Source organism: Vicia villosa, linkage group LG7 (assembly GCF_029867415.1).
Source record: "Vicia villosa cultivar HV-30 ecotype Madison, WI linkage group LG7, Vvil1.0, whole genome shotgun sequence".
Classification (NCBI taxonomy): Eukaryota; Viridiplantae; Streptophyta; class Magnoliopsida; order Fabales; family Fabaceae; genus Vicia; species Vicia villosa.
The window spans coordinates 115,580,756-115,602,433 of record NC_081186.1 but is presented as its reverse complement, the minus strand read 5'-3'; the positions used below and the strand labels follow the sequence as shown (position 1 = coordinate 115,602,433).

The 21,678-nt window shown below is 33.2% G+C and overlaps 3 protein-coding genes across 9 annotated transcripts; all 3 read left to right on the top strand.

Moving 5' to 3' along the window:
- Window positions 1–5,903: 5,903 nt before the first annotated feature.
- On the top strand, window positions 5,904–12,462 carry LOC131616664 (NAD-dependent malic enzyme 59 kDa isoform, mitochondrial-like). 3 transcript variants are annotated; one of them, XM_058888054.1, is made up of 20 exons: window positions 5,904–6,191; window positions 6,515–6,611; window positions 7,067–7,185; window positions 7,311–7,478; window positions 7,968–8,096; window positions 8,444–8,504; window positions 8,760–8,863; window positions 9,005–9,088; window positions 9,196–9,302; window positions 9,412–9,514; window positions 9,821–9,928; window positions 10,094–10,159; window positions 10,312–10,384; window positions 10,481–10,567; window positions 10,663–10,717; window positions 10,796–10,867; window positions 11,317–11,379; window positions 11,734–11,848; window positions 12,026–12,106; window positions 12,211–12,462. In XM_058888054.1, the coding sequence occupies exons 1-19, from the start codon at window positions 6,063–6,065 to the stop codon at window positions 12,095–12,097; spliced, it is 1,812 nt and encodes a 603-aa protein (XP_058744037.1). In that variant the 5' UTR covers window positions 5,904–6,062; the 3' UTR covers window positions 12,098–12,106; window positions 12,211–12,462. The 3 variants fall into 3 exon arrangements, with proteins under 3 accessions (XP_058744037.1, XP_058744036.1, XP_058744035.1); XM_058888053.1 differs by having other exon boundaries at window positions 12,206–12,462; XM_058888052.1 differs by having other exon boundaries at window positions 5,905–6,191; window positions 12,026–12,462.
- Window positions 12,463–12,610: 148 nt separating this feature from the next.
- LOC131616665 ((+)-neomenthol dehydrogenase-like) lies at window positions 12,611–16,918 on the top strand. 4 transcript variants are annotated; one of them, XM_058888058.1, is made up of 6 exons: window positions 12,611–13,410; window positions 13,503–13,609; window positions 13,712–13,749; window positions 15,339–15,413; window positions 15,578–15,754; window positions 15,833–16,918. In XM_058888058.1, the coding sequence occupies exons 1-6, from the start codon at window positions 13,391–13,393 to the stop codon at window positions 16,208–16,210; spliced, it is 795 nt and encodes a 264-aa protein (XP_058744041.1). In that variant the 5' UTR covers window positions 12,611–13,390; the 3' UTR covers window positions 16,211–16,918. The 4 variants fall into 4 exon arrangements, with proteins under 4 accessions (XP_058744041.1, XP_058744040.1, XP_058744039.1 ...); XM_058888057.1 differs by having other exon boundaries at window positions 15,575–15,754; window positions 15,833–16,913; XM_058888056.1 differs by having other exon boundaries at window positions 13,503–13,749; window positions 15,833–16,910.
- Window positions 16,919–17,406: 488 nt separating this feature from the next.
- Window positions 17,407–18,992, top strand: LOC131618347 ((+)-neomenthol dehydrogenase-like). Of its 2 annotated transcripts, none has more exons than XM_058889591.1 (5): window positions 17,407–17,637; window positions 17,731–17,977; window positions 18,061–18,135; window positions 18,244–18,420; window positions 18,505–18,992. In XM_058889591.1, exons 1-5 carry the CDS (start codon window positions 17,618–17,620, stop codon window positions 18,880–18,882), a joined length of 897 nt encoding a protein of 298 aa, XP_058745574.1. In that variant the 5' UTR covers window positions 17,407–17,617; the 3' UTR covers window positions 18,883–18,992. The 2 variants fall into 2 exon arrangements, with proteins under 2 accessions (XP_058745574.1, XP_058745573.1); XM_058889590.1 differs by having other exon boundaries at window positions 17,408–17,637; window positions 18,241–18,420.
- The last annotated feature ends 2,686 nt before the right edge of the window (window positions 18,993–21,678 follow it).

The following is a 21,678-nucleotide window of genomic DNA, read 5'->3' as shown; positions in this document are numbered from 1 at the left end:
AACCCAAAAGACCCATTGGCCCACTAATCAAATATTTATTATTACAATTTTAATAATTTTGATGAATATTAACTTAGAAGTTGTAATTTTAGTCTCTAAATATTTACTATTTTAGTGAACCATGACATTAACTAACTTTGAATGTTTCACTTTTTGGTTATTTTAATGGTAATACAATTTTATGTCATGCAACTTTAATTTGTTGCTAGTATTTTATGATAATTTTTATTAGTTGATATTATCATTTATTATTATATAATGCTAAAAGATAGTAAAAATATATTATCTAATTTATTTAAGAACATATAAATTTTATATGAAAAAAAATATGACGACTCATCATTTAGTACTTAATTGTTAATAAGCGAAAAAAAAATATTTGGACAACCCACTACCCAACCCAATCCAACCCAAAAATTAGTGGGTTTGCCCAAACCGACCCATTGATGTAACGGGTGGTTAATTTACAACACCCAAACCGGAGTGTCCAATATGGGTTGGGTCTTGGGATTGGCCAAACCCAATCCAAATCGACCCATGTACACCCCTAATTTACAGTATGCAATATGAATTCATTAGTATTTAATGGTGAGTTATCTTCATTTTAAGCATGTTCTATGAATTTGTTTAATTTGAGGGTGAATGTATTAGTATTTGATGGAGTCAGATCATGATTATGTCGTATGGATTTATTAAATGAATTTGTTTAATTTAATTACAACTTGTTTGAAAATATCAAGCATGAAAAATTTGTTTGAAAGGCTAATAATTTTTGAAAAATTCATGCTATTTTATGCTATATTTTTTAATCTATCATTTTTTTAAAATAAATTTTCCATGCTCGATATTTTCATTTTTTAAACCGATCAACCAAACTAAACTAAATCGAATTAAAATAAATTAAACCGAACCATAAAAGAGACAAAATTTGTTCAGAGCCTAGTGTATTTTATCTCTAAAGCCTTACCTGGATCTTTGAGATGTTACCAAAAATATAGGTAGAATTGACCCTCGTTACTCTGGATATATGTGCTTGTAGGTACAATTATTTACGATTGTCAAATGTTCACGATGGTTTTGATGATGACAACACTATATGTCAAACGACATGATGCAGAAGTCTTCATCTGTCAAGAAGAAGCGGTGATCAAGATGTCATGTTAAGATGCTTCTGAGAGATTAAGATGTAAAATCAAATTCAATAAGGAAAGAACCTGAGGTCAAACGACGTTCGGTGAAGTCTTTGATGCTCTCTGTTCAAACAAACTTTGATGATGGAGTCTATAAAGAAACCATATTAAACCTGATACGCTAAAATAATCAAGTCCAAGCTGAAGTGGTGAACCAATGACGAATCAAGCAAGGAATCTTGAAGCTTCAAGGTTGTGAAAGAAAGGAAGTGTATGTTTACCAGTGTTTTTAGTAAACAATTACGAGTTTGGTTCACTTAAGAGATTAAACTCGAAAAAATCTCAAAGACAATTCGTGCAGAAAAGTCCTAAGAAAAGTGTTTGTGATTGAAACTTAAATCTTTGGATGAAGATAATAGACAAAAAAACATAATAAATGACATTAAGGTACAACCAAGGCAAAAAAGGTTAAGGATGAACACATTAACTCATGAATATGTACTCTTCAGAATGAAACATGAGAAAAGTATTTATCATATGCAGAAATACTTTATCCGCATTGTTAATCACATCACATGATAACTCTTGGAAAAGTTTTTCGAAATGAGTAATTGGTTGTAAAAGTCCTTAGATGCTTAAATCCTAGTTGGCAACCAAAAGTCACTGTGATCTTTGAATATATGGATTTGTCATCCATGAACTAGGATATTCTTTTTGGTAAATTGAAGGAACATGAGATGGAGCTAAAAAAACTTGTAGATGATGATGAGGGTGACAAGAAGAAGAAGAAGAAGAAGAAGAAGAAGAAGAAGAAGAATAGGGATAGAAATAGGCTGGGCCGAGCTAGGCTTTGCTAAGCCTGAGCCTGATCTGCTAAAAATTTCAAAACCTAAGTCTGACTCGTGGCCTATCAAAGGCTTGTTTTTAGGCATGAGTTTGGCATTTTCGAAGGTCTGATTGGTCTATTAGCCTACATAAAAGTCTATTTTATTAAACATTTTCAAATAAGCAATTCAACTAGTGTTAAAATAGGCTAAAAAATTAAAATATGTTTTGTGATATTTTTTTATTTGAGAGAACTTATGAAAACAACTTATGACATTATTCAAGAAGTTTTTTTTCTTCTTATTTTCATAAGTCCTTCTAGACTACTAAACTTTATTTTTGTATTTTAATTTAAAACCAAACACCATATAATAATAATAATACAATTATTCATATTTATTTAAATAGGCTATATGCTTTAAAGGTTTTTTTCAGCCTGTGACCTAACCTTTTAACTAAATAGGCTTATAAAAAGCCTGAGCTTTTTCTATTTTAAAAAATGTTTGGCCTGGCCTGGACCTATCTAGGCTAGGTTTTATACCTCTGTTATTGGCCTGACCTATTTCCATCCCTAAGAAGAAAAAGAAGAAAAGTCTTACTTTAAAAGTTACAATTGTAAAAAACATAGAGTCAACATAGAGTCAGAAGATGAAGCCTACAAGAGTTGAAGTGATGAAGACATGTTCTTCATGTTTAGAAAATTTAAGGAATCTCTAAGGCCCGAGAAACAAACTTAAGAATTTCAAAAGCAACAAGATAAACACAATAATGAAGGAAGGTAATTCCATCATACATGCTTTCAATGCAGAAAGAAAGGGCATAAATAAAACATAAATTCTCTTGGAACCAGAAAAGAAACTAGAACAAAAAAAAGTTCAAGAAACCTAAAAAAGAAGCAAAAAAGACCTATATCTCCTGGGGTGGCTATGACATAAAATCTTCAAATAATGAAGAAGATAACATTTGTCTCATGGTAGATAATGAAGAAGATGAAGTAACTTCACATTTCTCTTATCATTATTTATTATGAATTTGCAAGAAGTTAAATTAAGAAACAAGTAAGTTAAAACATCTTGTCTCCACTTCTAAAAACACTATTTCTTCCCCCAAATTTGAAAATTAAAACCTCTTGAAAGAAATAGAAAATCTTAAAGAAAGTCAAACTTTTTTAACTGAAATCTCTACCCCTTACCACAAATTATTAGATTAATCTATCAAGTCAAATCAATGAAATATTTTAAAATGTGAAAACAAGGATTTACAAAATACACTGGATAAGTTCACAAAGAGAAGAGGTAACTTGAGTCTTCATCTTGGAAATCAGAGAGAATCATCTAATAAGGTTAGTTTAATTTATGAACATGTTGTAGATAAATGTACAATAAGCGTGACAACCTCTAATGGACAATGATTGTCAGAGACTTTAAGGTTATGGTGGTATTGAGAGATAGATTATGTAAGGTAAGAATATACTGTATATGGGTGTTTCTCTCTGTGTTATTGATTCATTTATTTAGTATTGTGGTACTCAAATAGTTATAGCCCTCATGGATCTTTAATTGAACGAACCAAGTTTCCATAGAATATTACAATCTTCACAGGAATGGGTGGTTGATTCCCTGAAGTCTAGGAGGTGTATTTAAGCCCTACGAATTTCAAGGTACCGACTGTTGATGAAATGTATTCAAGGTGGGTAGATTATTTTATATCTTCTTCACATGGATTAGTGAGATATCACCGTTGTTTCACAATTACTATTAGTTTTAAGGTACATTTTATAAGGGTTTCAATTGTGAAAAAGTAACTTATTAAATTTCATGCAAAAACGGTAAGGGTTTGGAAATGTAACGATTAAAGAAACATGTCGGGATTAGATTTCATCAACCTATCTCTATGTATTATATTAATTAAGCATGTGAACTTATTTTATTAACTGATATAATCATGTATCACTCTTCAATACCGTTTATGTTAACCGATATTGTGATACTTTATTGTATTGTTTAATCGATGATCTCTCGACTAATTAAATAACACATTCAGCTCTAAGACTTGATACAAGTTAATATCAAACTCCAAATCTATGTCTAGAGTCTGGACTTTGATAGATGATGATCTTAGATCAAGATTTGATATATATTTGTCACTAGTAAATCAAACCAAAGAAATAATATTAAAGCAAAGATTAACATCTATATTGATTAATAACTAGTACACAAAACAAGAATTAAAAGAAATACATACGATCAAGATCGACTACATCCAATCTGGACACAAAGAGTTTATCTATCCATAGACAAGGTAGCTTGATTCACACGAAAGGTGAGAAGATGAACAAGCATCGAGGTTTATTCCTCGACTCTTGATGCGTTATCCAGCTTCGATTCTTCACTTCTGAACTTTCATAATGTATCTTTCTTGTTTCTCTCTCTAAAAATGGGTTTTGTTCATAAAATATCTAAAGAGATTACCTTCATGGGCAAAGATAAAAATAGTTATCGAAATTGCAGGATCTACCCAAGAGACATAAGTATCCTATTTTGCTTTTTAATACATAGTGGACACCACTTCCATCAGTCAAGAAAATAGTATGTTACAGAAATACATATGACCAAAAGACCAAAGGTAACACCCCAAGAAAATGCATAACTGATTCCATAAAGATTATGCAATGTCTTACCAAAAGAAAGATGACATGCGCTATCAACGATCCAGATTGCCTCAGAAAAACACTTAAGTACTCAAGTTTCTGAAGTTCCTCATAGTAAAGCATATGAAAAGATATCTAAAGCATTAGGCGCATTTAAGTTGCGAGTTTCCAATGACAATAATGCCATATATAGACTTTCCATTTATGTTGGGCTATGACCGACATCAAAAGACAAACACAACAAAACCCTCACCCTACAGATCTCGGGGGAAACTATTTTGAGCCTGTCAGAAGGCCCAATAAATGCTTCATAAAGAATACAATGATCCATTGCGTCACTCGTAGAGCAAATGTGCTATCCTAGGTTAGAGTGCATGTGATATATGTCCAAGATCCATCCAATGGACCACCATTTCCCACATCTAAAAATTAGCAAACTGTTATAAACGCTCTAATATAAGGATGAAGCACATCATTTTTAATGTATGATTTAAATTAAAACTTCATTCTCTCATCTTACTCTCATACTGACTTAAGCGTTGAAGTGCTAATTTTGAGGACTGACCCCTCTCCCAATGTACCAGAAACTCGAGTCTGCCGTTACAATCTACAACCTTTGTTCTCCAATCAAATTTGGTTCCCTCGTTAATCATCATTTATTATATGTATTATTCAACTATAACATTTTTAGAAAATATTGTGTTTACAATTTCAAATTTATAATGATAAGAGAAATCTTATTTGAATTAAAAAAATTAATATGATATTCAATACCATGAAAAATATATTTCAAATCAGTTTACCTTTTAATAAAATTGAAAAAAAAAACAATAGTTAAAAAATTCAACTTGTAAATTTATACACGTCACATATTTAAAATTGTGTTTATATTATATTCTTAAAATAGTCGACAATTACATATACTTAATATATGTATAAAATACAAATGAAAATCAAATTCATAGTTATTTAATATTTCTAATAATAACTATATTATGTTTGATAAATATTTATGCATAAAAATAAATACAAAAATAATTAATATAAAATAAAATTTGGTAAAGGTGAGTATATGTTTTCTAGTATCACCCAAATATAAAAATATACTTTATGTGAAAATATTATTTGAAAATGTATTTTTCCCACCCGGTTACTGTTTTTACTAATTTTTTTTTGTTGACAAAACTGTTTTTACTAATCTAGAGTTAAAAACAAACTATCAGCGCTCAATTTCAACGCTTAAATTAACAATTACCGCTTAAAAACACTTTTCCATATGAAAAACGATACTGACATAACAACATTACATAGTAGCCACACACACTTTACAATTTTCTCAACGCAATAAATTAAGTTTACTTTCAGCTTAATTAAGATTAATTAGTTAATAGTTACTACTTAACAAGTTAGCGTTGATTTCAATTCAACTTTCCTTGAACGAAAGGGAAAGAAAAAAAATGTGGAAATTCGGCGTCGTTTCGGTCTCCAAACTCGCCAGATCGCGGCGTTTCTCCACCGCGATTCCCGGTCCTTGCATTGTTCACAAACGTGGTGCCGACATTCTTCACGATCCCTGGTTCAACAAGGTCTTCCTCTCTCTCTTTCTCTCTACCTGCAAATTTTGAGTACAGTTTAGTTTAGCAGAATTGAAAAGGATGCTGTTTAGTTTCTGTTATTGTAGTTCCGATTATTTTTTGAATTTAGTTTATCTGTGATTTGATGAGTGAGACCATAATAAGCTGAGTTTTGAATCAGCTTAATTGTAGTGTAGTTTAGTGTGAATGAGTAATAGAGGAAGTAGAAAGTTATTTGATGCTGTTTACTTTCTTTTGTGTTATGGATGTTCATCAGAATTTTTGAAATAAATATTTGTTTTGAATTTTTGGCTTTTTAAATTCTTGGAATGCAGGATACGGGGTTTCCTTTGACTGAAAGAGATAGATTGGGGCTTCGCGGGCTTCTTCCTCCTCGTGTTATATCGTTTGAGCAGCAATATGATCGTTTTAGTAAGTTTGAGGCTGATGCTTTTGATATTGTAGTGTGTTTGGTTTCATGTTTTTTTATCTATTTTGTTGAGAGTTTAACATTGGATAGTGATATGGTTTGAAATTTTGAATAGTGGTTGTAACTTAAGGTAATCCTCATCCTAAGAGCTAGCTTTTTTCGGTTGAGTTAGGTCAAACCAAAAATTTAAGATAGTATTTTAAATCTGTTGGGCCTCCGGCATTTGTCAAATACTGCAAATTTAGTTCCATATGTCCAGTTTGGGATACAAAAGGGGCGTGCTGAGAGTCTCATATAGACAATGAGATGATCTTATTAGTAGCTATAAGTGAAGGACAACTCTCATCTTAAAGATAGCTTTTTGGGGTTTGATTAAGTCCAACTCAAATTTTCAGGCATTTGTAGTTTTATTCTTCACTAATATTTGATAGCCATGTATTATTATTATTATTTTCAGTGAATTCATACCGATCTTTGGAGAAGAATACTCAGGGACAACCAGAGAAAGTTGTTTCCTTGGCAAAATGGAGAATTTTAAATAGACTGCATGACAGGAATGAAATTTTGTACTACAGAGTGAGTTTGATGTTGAAGTTTGCTTTTTGTTGTAATCATTGCTGTTGCTCTTTTGAACTTTACATGCTTGGTGATTTAGGAGTATATCTGATTTTGTGTTTGATTCTTATGTTGCTATTCTTCAGGTTCTTATTGACAATATTAAAGAGTTTGCTCCAATAATATATACACCCACAGTCGGATTAGTGTGCCAAAATTATTCAGGGTTATTTAGACGGCCACGTGGAATGTATTTTAGTGCCAAAGACAAAGGGGAGATGATGTCAATGATCTATAACTGGCCAGCTCATGAGGTATTGCATTCGTTTCAGTAATACAAGATCATTTTCTTTTTAATTTCATTGTTGAAGTTCGAAATAACTCTTTGGCTTTCATTCTTCCCATCTAATCCCTATAGCTTACTGTTAAAGATTATGAACAATTGAATCATTTAAATTTTCTAATCCTTAAATATAGTAAATTTCCACTCCCTTGAGTAATAAACAGAAAATCGATTGATCTGGTACTGCAATAGTTTCTTATGAAGTAGTTTAATAAAAGAAATCCTTTTGTAAACAGCATGTCAATTTTTTAATCCTTTGTACAATCATTTTAGTTGCAGAGCAAATACATACCATGAATAGAGTTGATATTTTCTGTTTGTATAGATTTTTTTGATGACTTAGATCTCGTACTCCAATTGTGGTTACTTTTTCATCACTCAGTTCATTAAGTGAAAACAGATTGTCTTACATTTTTTCATATATTATGTTTCGTTTCAACATCTTATTGCTCTTTTACAGGTAGACATGATTGTCTTGACAGATGGAAGTCGAATTCTTGGATTAGGTGATCTTGGAGTTCAAGGAATTGGAATACCCATTGGAAAACTTGACGTGTATGTTGCTGCTGCTGGTATCAACCCCCAAAGAGTATGCTTCTTTTTATGTCTGTATCTTTTTAGCAGTCTTAATCTCTGTCTGTTACTGCTTTTGTGTTTTCTAAAATACATCTGGCAAGCATCAACAAGCATTTAAGCCAAATATTAGATGTGCTAGGATAATACTAGCCATATATCATCTCATTATTGCTTTTAATTTTGTAATGTGTAGTTATGTGTCTTTTATATATGAGTTAACAATATTTTCGTGACATTTTGTCTCAAGATCAGTCATGTGGAATAATATGTCAATTAGGTTCCTTTTGTTTAATCACCACTTGGTAAAAACAGTAATAAATCCTGTTAGCTCAACCTATGTTGTATTTTCAAATATGGCAGATACTACCAGTCATGCTAGATGTTGGCACCAACAACCAAAAGCTACTTGAAGACCGCCTTTGTGAGTAAAATTATTCTTAGATCTTGTTTGCTTATTTATAGCTGTTATACGTTTCATACTTTTATTTATTGGGGAGCAATGGAGCATGGATGAAAATGAAACCAAAAGATTCATGTTGGGCATGTCAATTAGTTTAATTTATCATCGACATTTAATTACAGTCTAAAAATACAAAGACTACCATGAAATATAGCATGCTAATTTATCTATATTTTGAAAGACTTTGGATTTTCTGGTGTTGTTTTCATGTGATAGATTTAGGACTTCGGCAACCAAGGCTGGAAGGTGAAGAGTATCTGTCAATAGTTGATGAATTCATGGAAGCGGTTCATGCTCGATGGCCTAAGGCCATTGTGCAGGTTTGTTTGTTTGTTTGTTTGTTTGTTTGTTTGTTATTTTTTGTTTTTTCTCCGGTGATTTTATGGTTTGCGTTTATTCTATCATTTTATATTTTATCAATTATTTAGTTTTGTAGCTAAGTTACCGTGCCAATTTATCAGTTTGAAGATTTCCAAATGAAGTGGGCTTTTGAAACCCTAGAACGATATAAGAAAAGGTTTTGCATGTTTAATGATGATATACAGGTGAGAAAGTGACATTAAATATTGTTGATATAGCATATTTTTAAGGTGTTTCCAATACTCTGTTATTGAAGTTGCTGCTGAAACATCAATATTACTGTGTGATATAGGGCACTGCTGGTGTTGCACTTGCTGGATTATTGGGAACAGTTAGATCTCAAGGTCGACCATTGTCTGATTTTGTGAACCAAAAGATAGTCGTGGTTGGAGCTGGGAGGTACTTGCAATGCTGATCATAATGAGCATAATATTGAATGTCCATTTTCTTTTGTTTTATCACATGCCTCATTATTGCTACTTTTTTTTTTCTTTTGGCCTTGATTCAGTGCAGGGCTAGGGGTTCTGAAAATGGCCATCGAGGCAGTTGCAAGAATTTCTGGGTGCAGTGAAATAGCTGCCAAAAGTCAATTTTTCCTGATTGATAAAAATGTATGCTTTCACAATCTATACCAGCATTTTCAGTCCATTAAGCTGCGATGCTTGAAAATCATAATTGTCTTGGTTTTCATATGCATAACAAACTGTCTAACTTGATTGTGATTAACTGAACTGTGTAATACCAACAGATTTTTTTATCATCACAATCTTTGTCTTGATTGGTTTGTTTTCATACCTAATGCTGTTTGCATATACAAGAAATAGATAACTGTGTTATGTGCAATCAATTTCTAAATGCTGCTATTTCATGTTCTGCTATTGATTTAAGTCTAATAACAACACCATCTTGATATGCAGGGTCTAGTCACAACAGAAAGGAAAAATCTAGATCCAGCTGCAGCCGCATTTGCTAAAAATCCAAGAGACATAGATGGGCTTACTGAGGGTGCTAGTATAATCGAAGTGGTAAATGTTATAAGATTCATCGAGAAACCTCTACTATTATGATATTGAAAAGAATCATTTTGCTATGAAAGGACTAAACTCCTTCTATTTAGTGATGGTAGTTTTAATATTTATGCATTCTTTTCTTATGTTTATCCTTTACTTGTCGAACCTACCGATCTCTAGGTTAAGAAGGTTAAGCCACACGTGCTCCTAGGTTTGTCTGGTGTTGGTGGTATTTTCAATGAGGAGGTAATTACTTTCTACAGTTTCACTTCAATTATGTCAAATCCCTCAGTGAAATGTATTAAATAGATAAATGCAATAGATATCTTTGTCATGAACTTTTCTTCAACTTTTCTTTAGTTGAGTTCTTAAAATTTAATGGTTGAGATTCAGCTCAGGTGCTTAAGGCAATGAAAGAATCCGTTTCAACAAAACCTGCTATCTTTGCCATGTCTAATCCCACCTTGAATGGTTTGTTTGTACCAAGCTTATTAAGCATTCACATTTCCATAATAACAATGTTTATGTTTTTTTTGTCTTGACATTTTTTGTGTATTACGGGGACAGCTGAGTGCACTGCTATTGATGCTTTTAATCATGTCGGGAAACATATAGTGTTTGCAAGTGGAAGCCCTTTCGAAAATGTAGATTTTGGTAATTACCTCTTTCATTGGTTTTGAATTTTAGATATATCTCATATTTCAGATTTTCATTAGCTATTGTTTTTATGCAATTAAAATCTTGTGCAGGTGATGGGAAAGTAGGGCATGTAAATCAAGCAAACAATATGTACCTTTTCCCAGGGTAGAGCACGCTTTTTGGATTCTATATACTTACAATTGAGTTATTGGTGTAACTTTTATTTTGAACTTTACATTTCAGAATTGGTTTGGGAACACTTCTGTCAGGTGCTCATCTTATTACAGACGGAATGTTGCAGGCAGCTGCTGAACGGTATGATGTTAATTTAAACAATTGTTTATTTCTATTTATTAAAAGCTATTAAAACTTGGCAAAATATCTTTACATTTATCAAGTCTTATCATAATAGAATTCAATACGCTGCCATGACGTCTGAGTCAATGAGTCATTGAGCAGTTTGTCCATTGTTTGGGTAGTTTATTTTGTCACAAAGAAGTACTTGTGAACTATACTGTGAGAGAACTTTTTACTGCTAAAATTGTGAACATGATAACTACATGGCAGGCCCATGCATTTGCTGTAGGTTTTAAGGCTTCTTATCATTCAGTGCATTTGTTAAACAAGGCATATGATCAAAATTTCATTAATAATTTCATTGGATTTAATTGCAAATCCTATTTTATTTTTCCATTTCTGTTGTGATGTCATTGGATGCATCCTGTCATATAAATTACTAACATTACATGCTGTCATTCTAACAGCCTTGCTTCATACATGGCTGAGGAAGATGTCTCAAAAGGAATTCTATATCCATCCGTTGACAGGTAATATTCCTTTTTCCCTGTGTTATGTTTTGATTTTTTTATATGTTGTTTGGCTCTGCTTTTCCCGTCTCTTTTATGATGAACAAAACAAATGAAGTTCCAACTTTTTATATGAAATTAAGATGTGGTGTTTTGAATGTAATTTGGGATTTAGAAGCCAAGTTTGATATCATAAATATAATAGTATAGACGTTGATTCACTCTCTTGTCAACAACTTTCTTATATGAATAGAATCAGTCTTGTTGATTTGGTTGTTTATTGAGAAGATAAATACTACGGTAGTTGAAATTATGAGCAGTTGTCAGTAGTTGAAATTAAGGTACTCTCTTATTAATCTGCTTGACCCACTGCAGCATTAGAGATGTTACGGCAGAGGTTGGAGCTGCTGTGCTTCGAGCAGCCGTTGAAGAAGATCTGGCAGAGGGACATGGTGAAGTAGGGGCTAAAGAACTCGCACACATGTCAAAAGTATGCAACTTTTTCCGTTTACTCGAAATTTGAATATATCTTTCTTTTTTTGGAAGAATGGACCGCAATAACCTTTCATGCTATCAGTGTAGAATGTATTAACATGTGAACGCTGCACCAGGATTGAGCCCCACCATTGTTCATATGATAACATTTTGCCATGGCTTATTGTTGCAGGAGGAGACTGTGGAATATGTCCGACACAATATGTGGTACCCTGTGTATGCTCCACTTGTTCATGAAAGATAGAATCATATGGTAAAGTACAAATAAAGACTGTGCAATCGACATTTAAAAATTCTGCAGCCAAGCTTTTTATATAAGGTTTCTAATCTAATGTTCCTCATTCATAACTAGCAAAGTTGAATGTTGAAAGGCACTTAGCAAAAAGAGAAGCTATATGTCTCCATTTGGTTTGGCCGTGAATTATGCTTATTATCATTTGGTTCCATATTATAGTGTCTATAATGGACATTTGTAAATGACTATAATGTTGATGATCGCTACCCTGGATAGTTTCATTGTTAACATTATTTATATGTACACTATCAGCAATTTTTTTTGTAAAATGGTAGCAAGGCAAGAAGGATATGGCCACGACTCTCGCTTTGCCATCTCTTGTATTGTTTTTGGTCTTTCAATTTTGCTAAAACAACAAAATATTCAAGAGGTCCATCACCGCACAACTACCATTTTCGATATTTCCGGAGTAAAATCCGATAGTATACTTTTGAAAACTCTCTTCCTCGTACCCTCCGGCCTTATTTATAAGCAAAAATTCTTTTTTAGGTTCATTGAATAATGAATATATCTTGTCTTTTATGTAGACTAGATACATTCATTATTCAATAAACCTAAAAAGAGCATTTTTTCTTGTAAATCAGGCAGGAGTAGTACCAGTTTGCTTAACTTTTTTTTTTGAAACAAAACATGTTCCATACATACTATAATCAACCAAGACAAAGTTCCATGCCATTGTATGATGCCCCATCAAATAACACCAATTGCTTCGCTTGAAAGTACCAAAGATCAGATATGTCGGATCTATCTGTGCCACTGTGAAAAAATGTGATTAGCACATGCATGTACAAAAGGGATTGAGTAATTGACACATGTGGATTTCTATTTAAGCCAATTTTGAGATAATCACTTTATATTTGCCCTATCATTGAAGAGGTAAAAATGATTTATCCTCAAGCAAACCAATCCCTTAATCACTTTATATTTGCTCTATCATTGGAGAGGTTGAAAATGATTTATCCTCAAGCAAATTAATCCGTTAATAATATATCAATGTATATGTCTTATATATAAGTATTTTTAAATCATCCTTTAACTTATAAATTATTTAATTCGAGTTATCTTTTTAATAAAAAACAAGATAGATGTATTTAACAACCTGTAAAAGATTTTAAATTAAATTAAAAGAGGAAAAATAATTCTATAAAAGGTATAGTAAATAGAGCATGTGACTTACTCAATTCAGCATTATCAAATCTCCCAACTCCCAAGTACAACATTATTGTCAAGTTTCAACAAAAGATGGGAGAACAGACAGAAAGGTAAGTAGTATCAAATTTCCTCTTCTTCTTTTGTGTACTTTCATACACTTATTCAAACATGTTTGTAAATCTTTTACATTTTTCTTCCTCAGGTATGCAGTGGTGACAGGCTCAAACAAAGGAATTGGGTTAGAGATAGTTAGGCAGTTAGCTTCAGCTGGGATCAAAGTGGTGCTTACAGCAAGAGATGAGAAAAGAGGTCTTCATGCATTGGAAACACTCAAAGCATCTGGTTTATCTGATTTTGTTGTTTTTCATCAACTAGATGTGGCTGATGCTTCAAGTGTGGCATCTCTTGCAGATTTTGTCAAATCACAATTTGGAAAACTTGATATTCTGGTAACATCCAAAAATTGGCTCTCCATTCATTTTCTTTTGTCGTGAATAAAGTTTGTCTCAACTCACATGTTACATTACATTTTACATGTGAGTTGTTCTACATGCATGTTTGGTACTTTTTCTTCTTAGGCATTATTTGATTAGTCTCCAAATATTTCTTACGATTATCAGTTTCTTTTGGCTTGATTATAGTTTTAGTCCTGTTATTCTCACTGAATTAGAAATTAGCCCCTTTTTTTATAATTAATGTTTTGGCCCTCATTCATATATATGTTTGTTGGGAGAATTTTGGGTGCAGAGAGGGTTAATGGGCTAAACCTTTAGGATACAAGAGACCTTGACATTACATGTACACCCAAAGTCCAGGATCTAAGAGATATTGACACTAAATATCCACCAAAATCTTTGAGTGGGTCTGTTTGTTTCAGCTTTAAAAAAATGAATTTTTTCTTTGTATTTTTGAAAATAGATTTTTCAAAACCGTTTTTTAAAATATTACGATTTTTTTTATTTTCGTTTTTTCTAAAATGAAACACTAATTTTGACATCCTATAACATAAACATACATTATTGAATACCAAAATTTAGTTAAAATCTTAATTTTTTTAAAAAAATTGTATTTCAAAACTGATTTTTCTAAAAATCTATTTGAAATAACTTCAAAATTAAGTGATTTTTTGAAATTTTGGTATCCAATTTTTTTTCCATAAATAGGTGAAATACCTAAAATCAAATTTTAAGAATATTCAAACAAAATTTTCATTTGAAGCTTTTATATAAAGTTTCTTTGTAAAATTTTTTTTCACAAAATTATATGTAACACTATAAAAATCATTTTTAAAAAAAGCCAAAACAAACGGGTCCGTAGTGCCAAGACACTTGGATCTTGTACGATTAGCGCGTTGACGCTCCCAATTCTCTTTGTTCGTTCTCAAACAAGTGGTCTGAGAGTCCAAGTTTGCCTCTGTGGAGAAGCGGAAGTGAGATTCTATAGTGTGGATCAAGGCTAATAATGTGAGTGAGTCACACTTGTGGGTGAGATTGTTTGATTCAAGTGTGAGTGGTTAACTCACACATTGACTGTAAATGAAGAGCATGTTGGATATATAAGAGAGATGACTCATATATCTGATATCTTATAATTTTAAATGGATATGTTGTGTCAAAGTATCTTAAGTCTGGACGTTTAGCTCATTGACACTTCGGGGCTCCCCAACCGATCCAAATCTTTAATATAATACGCCACATTCTCAAAATATGCATGAGACAGAGAAACTATTGTTCTAAATGTTGTATTGCTTGGAATTTCTCTGGTTCTTGTAATTCAGGATATTTCATTATTTATTTGGTTCCTACTAACTATTTTTGAGGTCTCAACAAAGATCCATAGGGGTCTGGAAAATGAAAACATGATAACTTGAGGTTGATGACGCGGAGTCGGGAGTACTTGTAGTCCTCTCCTCATTGTCTCCCCTAGTCATATATACATAGGCATGTTGCATATAAGCATTATAAATTTCTTTTTAGAGTTGATAAATGTTGCTTGTTTAATTTATATATATTTCATGATCAATGATTGTATTGTGTAGGTTAACAATGCTGGGATTGGCGGAGTTGAAATTAAAGACCGTGATTTATTCACTTCAGCGATCATTACAAACGGGGTTAGTATATATCAAAACATCTTAAGAATGAATCTAGTCAAATATAGATGCAGAAAAAGTCTGAAACTTGATTCAACCTGGATGCATATGTACTGGAAATTGTACTAAGAATTTCTATAATGGTTTTGACATTTGAGTATTGTGTTGTTCTTACCTTGCAGCAGGCATTATCTGACGATGAATTGAGAAGGACAATGACGCAACCGTACGAATCAGCTAAAGAATGCTTACAGATAAATTATCGCGGTGCTAAGAGAACATTTGAATGCCTTCTTCCCCTCCTCCAGCTATCAGATTCACCGAGAGTCGTCAATGTATCATCAGCATTGGGCAAGATAGAGGTAATCTAACTTTTACATCAATATCGTGCTTAATTAAACCAGCATTGTCACTTATATTGTTTATTGATGACAAATCAGTGTGTATCAAATGAATGGGCTAAAGGAGTGTTCAGTGATATCGATAACCTTACCGAAGAGAGAATTGAAGAAGTGTTGAAGAAGTTTATCAAAGATTTTGAACAAGGGTCCATAGAAAAAAATGGCTGGCCTAGGTATACAGCTGCCTATATTGTTGCTAAAGCTTCAATGAATGCTTATACAAGAATTATTGCAAAGAAATATCCAAATTTATGCATCAATTGTGTTTGTCCTGGTTATGTGAAGACAGATATAACTGCTAATACTGGTTTCTTCACTGCAAAAGAAGGTGCTGCTCATCCTGTTAGGTTAGCATTGCTGCCCAATGGTAGTCCATCTGGTCTCTACTATATCCGAAATGAACTCTCTTCATTTTGAATGATTTACACCATAGGTGTAACGATTTTATACAGTTAATAAAGCGATGAACATAAGCCATGAAAGTAACCAAAAATGCTTGAAACCAGATACAACAAATGCTTGAACGTCAGTGTTGATTTTGTCAAGTGGCTGATGCATTTATTCCTTTCCATCTTTTTGACATTGCATTGGTGCAATGACAACCAAGTGGTTACTTTTGTCAATTTATGAATGAATGGTAGTTTATCTCTCTCTTTTGTTTATGGTTTTTATCAATTTGAAAAAAAATTATGTTTTAGATTTCAAGGTTTTATTTGGTTAAAATCGAATTTAATTTCCATCAATTCGGATCTAAAAATTAAATGGTCAAGCCCAAGACTGGTCAACAGCAGGCGCACGTGTTATTGTTCTCTCCCCTTTGGCCTTAGGGGTGGCAAAACGGGTCGTGGCTCACCTGGCCGGCCCGCGCATCCGCAATAAAATGATGGGTTGGGTTGGGATTTTGGTCCTGCAGCCCGCCAAAATCCGTCTCGTTTATTCGTTCATCCTATCCCGCCTTAAGTCTGATCTTTTTTTAGTTAATTATAATAATTCTAATTTTTGATGACTTAATTTATACATTTATATGTGAATATATAAACAATATTTTTTTAAGTGAAATTTGTTAAAAAAATGCTTTATAAAAAATAAGTGAAAATTTTAATCGAAAGGTAAAAAAGTCTATTAATCTATTAAATAATGAAAAAATAAATTTATAAAAAATGCTGGCGGCGGGCTTGCCCCCCGCCCCGCTATTTTTTTGGCAGGCGAGGCTCGTTTTGCCATTCCTATTTGGGTCCAATCCATTTTTCTCACTTGAAATATATAAACACTACTAAAGTGTGCTCTCTCCTATGTGAGACTTTAATGAACATTTTCAAATTAACCGGTACAAGATTTCATTATTCCAAAAGTTCTAACATTTGATCTATCGATTTCAAAATCAAATACATGTACATTATTTTAAATTTCAATTTCAGTTTCTTTTTCTTTTTTTTTGATGTGAAAATACTGCACAAATGATGTCTTAAAATAAAAAGTCGATTGGTTTTAATGGGATTGAACAAAAAGTGTTTTAAATTATTATTGATATATAATTTTATTTTAATTATTTCCCACATATTTTTTATGTGATCTTTTATGGATTTTTCAACCAACTTAGATGTGAACCATAGAAAAATGACTCGCTGGCTGCTGTGTTGTTGTATCGAAACCGCTCTTTTCTTCAACACTTTAAACAAGATAAAATCATGGCGACGCCACTTTTGAAAAATGTGCTCCACTTAAAATCAATCAGGTTGACCAAAACATCTCTTTCTCTTGTTAAATAGTAGCACCTTCAAATATTCTCTCAAGTGCAACGTTTTTGGTAAGTTCCAACCAAAGATGGGAGAACCAACACAAAGGTACTAGTTGTACCAAACTTTCTTTCATTAGCATATCCAAACATGTTTTTGAATCTCATACATTTTTCTAATCCTTATGTTTCTCTTCCTTAGGTATGCAGTGGTGACAGGATCAAACAAAGGAATTGGATTTGAGATAGTTAAGCAGTTAGCTTCAGCTGGAATCAAAGTGGTGCTTACATCAAGAGATGAACAAAGAGGTCTTCAAGCATTGGAAACACTGAAAGCTTCTGGTTTATCTGATTCTGTTGTTTTTCATCAACTAGATGTGGCCGATGCTGTAAGTGTAGCCACTCTTGCAGATTTTGTCAAATCACAGTTTGGCAAACTTGATATTCTGGTAACCTCAAATTATTCTTAGTCATATGTTGCATTTCTAGATGTTATTATTTCATGAACTGATAGAACCTATTGTTTTTGTAGGTTAACAATGCCGGTATCGGTGGAGTTGAAATTAAAGATAGTAATTTATTCAGTTCAGCGCTCATTACGAACGGGGTTAGTATATATCAGCATCTTTATCTTTATGTGAATCGAAGGGTTTTGTTTGATTTGAAGAACTTGTATAATGGTTTTGAATATTGAGTTGTTGTTACTTTGCAGCAGGCACTATCTAATGATGAATTGAGAAGTTCAATGACACAAACATATGAGTCAACTAAAGAATGTTTGCAAATAAATTATCATGGAGCTAAAACAACATTTGAATATCTTCTTCCTCTCCTCCAGTTATCAGATTCTCCAAGAGTAGTCAATGTATCATCAACATTGGGCAAGATAGAGGTAATCTAACTTCTCTTTTATGTTCTTTTCCCCTCGATTTTAAATTTGCTTTATTACTTATATCGGTTATTGATGTCTAATCAGCATGTATCAAATGAATGGGCTAAGGGAATTTTTAGTGATGTTGAAAATCTTACAGAAGAGAGAATAGAGGAAGTGTTAAAGGAGTTTATCAAGGATTTTGAAGAAGGGTCTTTGGAAAGAAAATGCTGGCCTAGGTATTTGGCTGCCTATACTGTTGCTAAAGCTTCAATGAATGCTTATACAAGAATTATTGCAAAGAAGTATACAAATTTGTGCATCAATTGTGTTTGTCCTGGTTATGTGAAGACAGATATAACTGCTAATACTGGTTTCTATACTGCAAAAGAAGGTGCTGCTCATCCTGTTAGGTTAGCATTGCTTCCCAATGGTAGTCCATCTGGTCTCTACTATATCCGAAATGAACTCTCTTCATTTTGAATGATATACACCATTGGTGTAATCATTTTACATTGAATAATTGTAATTGTTGGATTATACTGTAAAAGATATTTGACTTCAATTATAATTAGATTTAACCTGTTTTTTCATATTTTCTGTGTCACAATTGTTTATCACATGAGTCTTTTATTTTAGCAATAAAGTAATTAATTAGTGTTTTTACTTTTTAAGAACTGTTTTTCCATCTTAGTGTTTTAAAAAGCAATAAAGTAAATTTCATTTTAGTGTTTTTTTTTTTTTTGACAAACAGAAATTCAATTCATTTCATTAAATAGAAGTTGTTCAATACAAAGAGGTATCATATGAAATAAACTACGCCTAGTCCAAGAATCGGCCGCCTTTGCTAAAGAGTGAGCAACCGCATTCGCTTGGCGATTAACAAACTTCACCTCGAAGTTAGGAAAATTAAGTAACAAACTATGAATAGAAGAAATAATGCAACTAAATTCAGAGACACCTTGGTGATTGCCATGAATAGCTTGAACCGTTCTTAGAGAATCGCTTTCAAAAATAACATTGTGCACCGCCATATCAATAGCACCTTGAATAGCTTCCTTAAGAGCCAAAGCTTCCGCTTCAAGAATCGGATAATGACCAAAGTCCCAAGCCGCACCTGCAATCATAAAGCTCCCCGTATGATCTCTCATACACCAACCCCGGTTAGTAGTACCCCGAGTGTTATTATAACCCGCATCCACATTACATTTGATACTTCCTTCCACCGGAGGCACCCACCTCATGTTTGAAGATCTATTCCCCACGTCGGTACCATGCCGTTGTGCCAGGAACCACTCTTGCCAACTACAAAACGCATTTAAACCAAGTTTAGAGTATTCCTCCTTCTCATTGTTCCAAACCATATTGTTACGGTTTCTCCACAAAATATCAATCATTACCGCAACTCTACCCGCAGTCTTACTATCCTCCTTACTACAGATATCAAGAATCAAGGATTTTACATCATGGAAATTTTGTAAACGAGGATTAATAATGTGGGACAAACCTGTAATTTGCCAACAACGGTTAGTAGCATTACATCCAAAAAACACATGCCACGAATCCTCCAGCGTATCCTCACAAAACGGGCAACTAGAGGGACAAGAAACATGATAATGCCGCAACCTTAGTCTCGTTGGAAGACAATCACGACAAATCCGCCAAAGTAAATGTTTAGCTCTTGGTGGAGCCTTGATATTCCAAAGACTACACCAGTCGCCATCCACCCCACTTGAACCCGATCTCACTTGATCCTTTCTCCACAACCTATAGCCAGACCGAACACTATAACACCCATTTTGCTCCTCTTTCCAATTCCACACTTCCTCCTGAACCTCCTCAACTAAAGGAACTTGCAGAATGTCCTCCGCCACTACATAATCAAATAATTCCCGAATTAATATAGCATTCCAAAATTTCCCATTAGGAGATAAAAGATCACTAACAGACATACCATAAGCATCTTGCCTTTGCGGCCCATACAATCTCCCTTCCTTTTTCCCCCGAAGCCAAGGTGAACCCATCACAGAAATGTTACTACCATCACCAATACTCCACCTACATCCAATAGATAAAATATTACGAGCTTGCCAAATACTACGCCAAACAAAACTAGGATTATTCCCAAGAGGAGCTTCAAAGAAAGTAGTTCTAGGGAAATACCTTGCTTTAAATATTCTGGAAGAAAGCAATAAAGTAAAACAGTTAAAGGAGGAAATTTCACTTATGTTTGATTTTATTTTTGATTTTTTTAACTAATGGGCTAGAATGATGCACTGCTCATGCAGAAAGAGAGAGAGCGAGAGTTTAACCAATAATGTACAAGCTTTGTTTGCTTTGCATTTCATTGAGTTGATTTTCATTACAAGAACATTCACTCTTATATACACTATGACTTTTTGAGGAGGTTGTAACTAACTCAAAGTTAGTTACTCACCTAACTAACTACATTGCATGGTCATGAACATTAGTTAATAACAGTGTTGCAATAATTAACAAAATGACACACAAGCATTAAAAGATCAAGAAATGTTACCGTTAAAAGTGATACTTCTTGTCACCTGCTTCATCTTCCACATACAACTTTTAGATAATTTAGAGTACAAGTAGACCAAACAAGCGGCCCTCCAGTTGTACTCATGAATCTGCTCAAAGTCCTCAAAGTACCGCAACTAAATGACATCCACATAAGTGACACTCTTGTCCAAAAAAATGGCAGTGCCAACCAAATACAACAAGTATGCTCTCATAGCATACGCTCTGTACCATGCTACCTGCTTGGCATCACCATTATCCTGTCGTGCTTTCACTATCTCATCATCAAACACCTCATGTAAATAGCTAAACCAAACATGAGTGTTAGAACAAGATTTGTTCTGATCAATTATCTTAGTTTTGATGATAACAATAATATGAATTTTGCTTAAGATAATATGGTACTCTAATCCAATGCAATTTCCTTTTCAGGAAATATATAAAGAGTATGCATAATTCAGCGCTCAGAAGCTTTGTCTCAAAGGGTTCAGCATGCAACATCAGAACATGGTCTGGCAAGACATCAGAAGATGGTCGAAGCAGAATCAGAACATGGGTCTATGGAAGCATCAGAAGAACATGAGATCAGAAGCACTGAAGTTCTGATGGTATCACGCTCAGAAGCACTTCAAGGTCAGAAGATCAGAAGATGCTTTGCACCAAGCTGTTTGACTCTGATGATATTCAAACGTTGTATTCACAAACATCAGATCAGAAGGAAGTACAAGTGGCAAGCTACGCTGA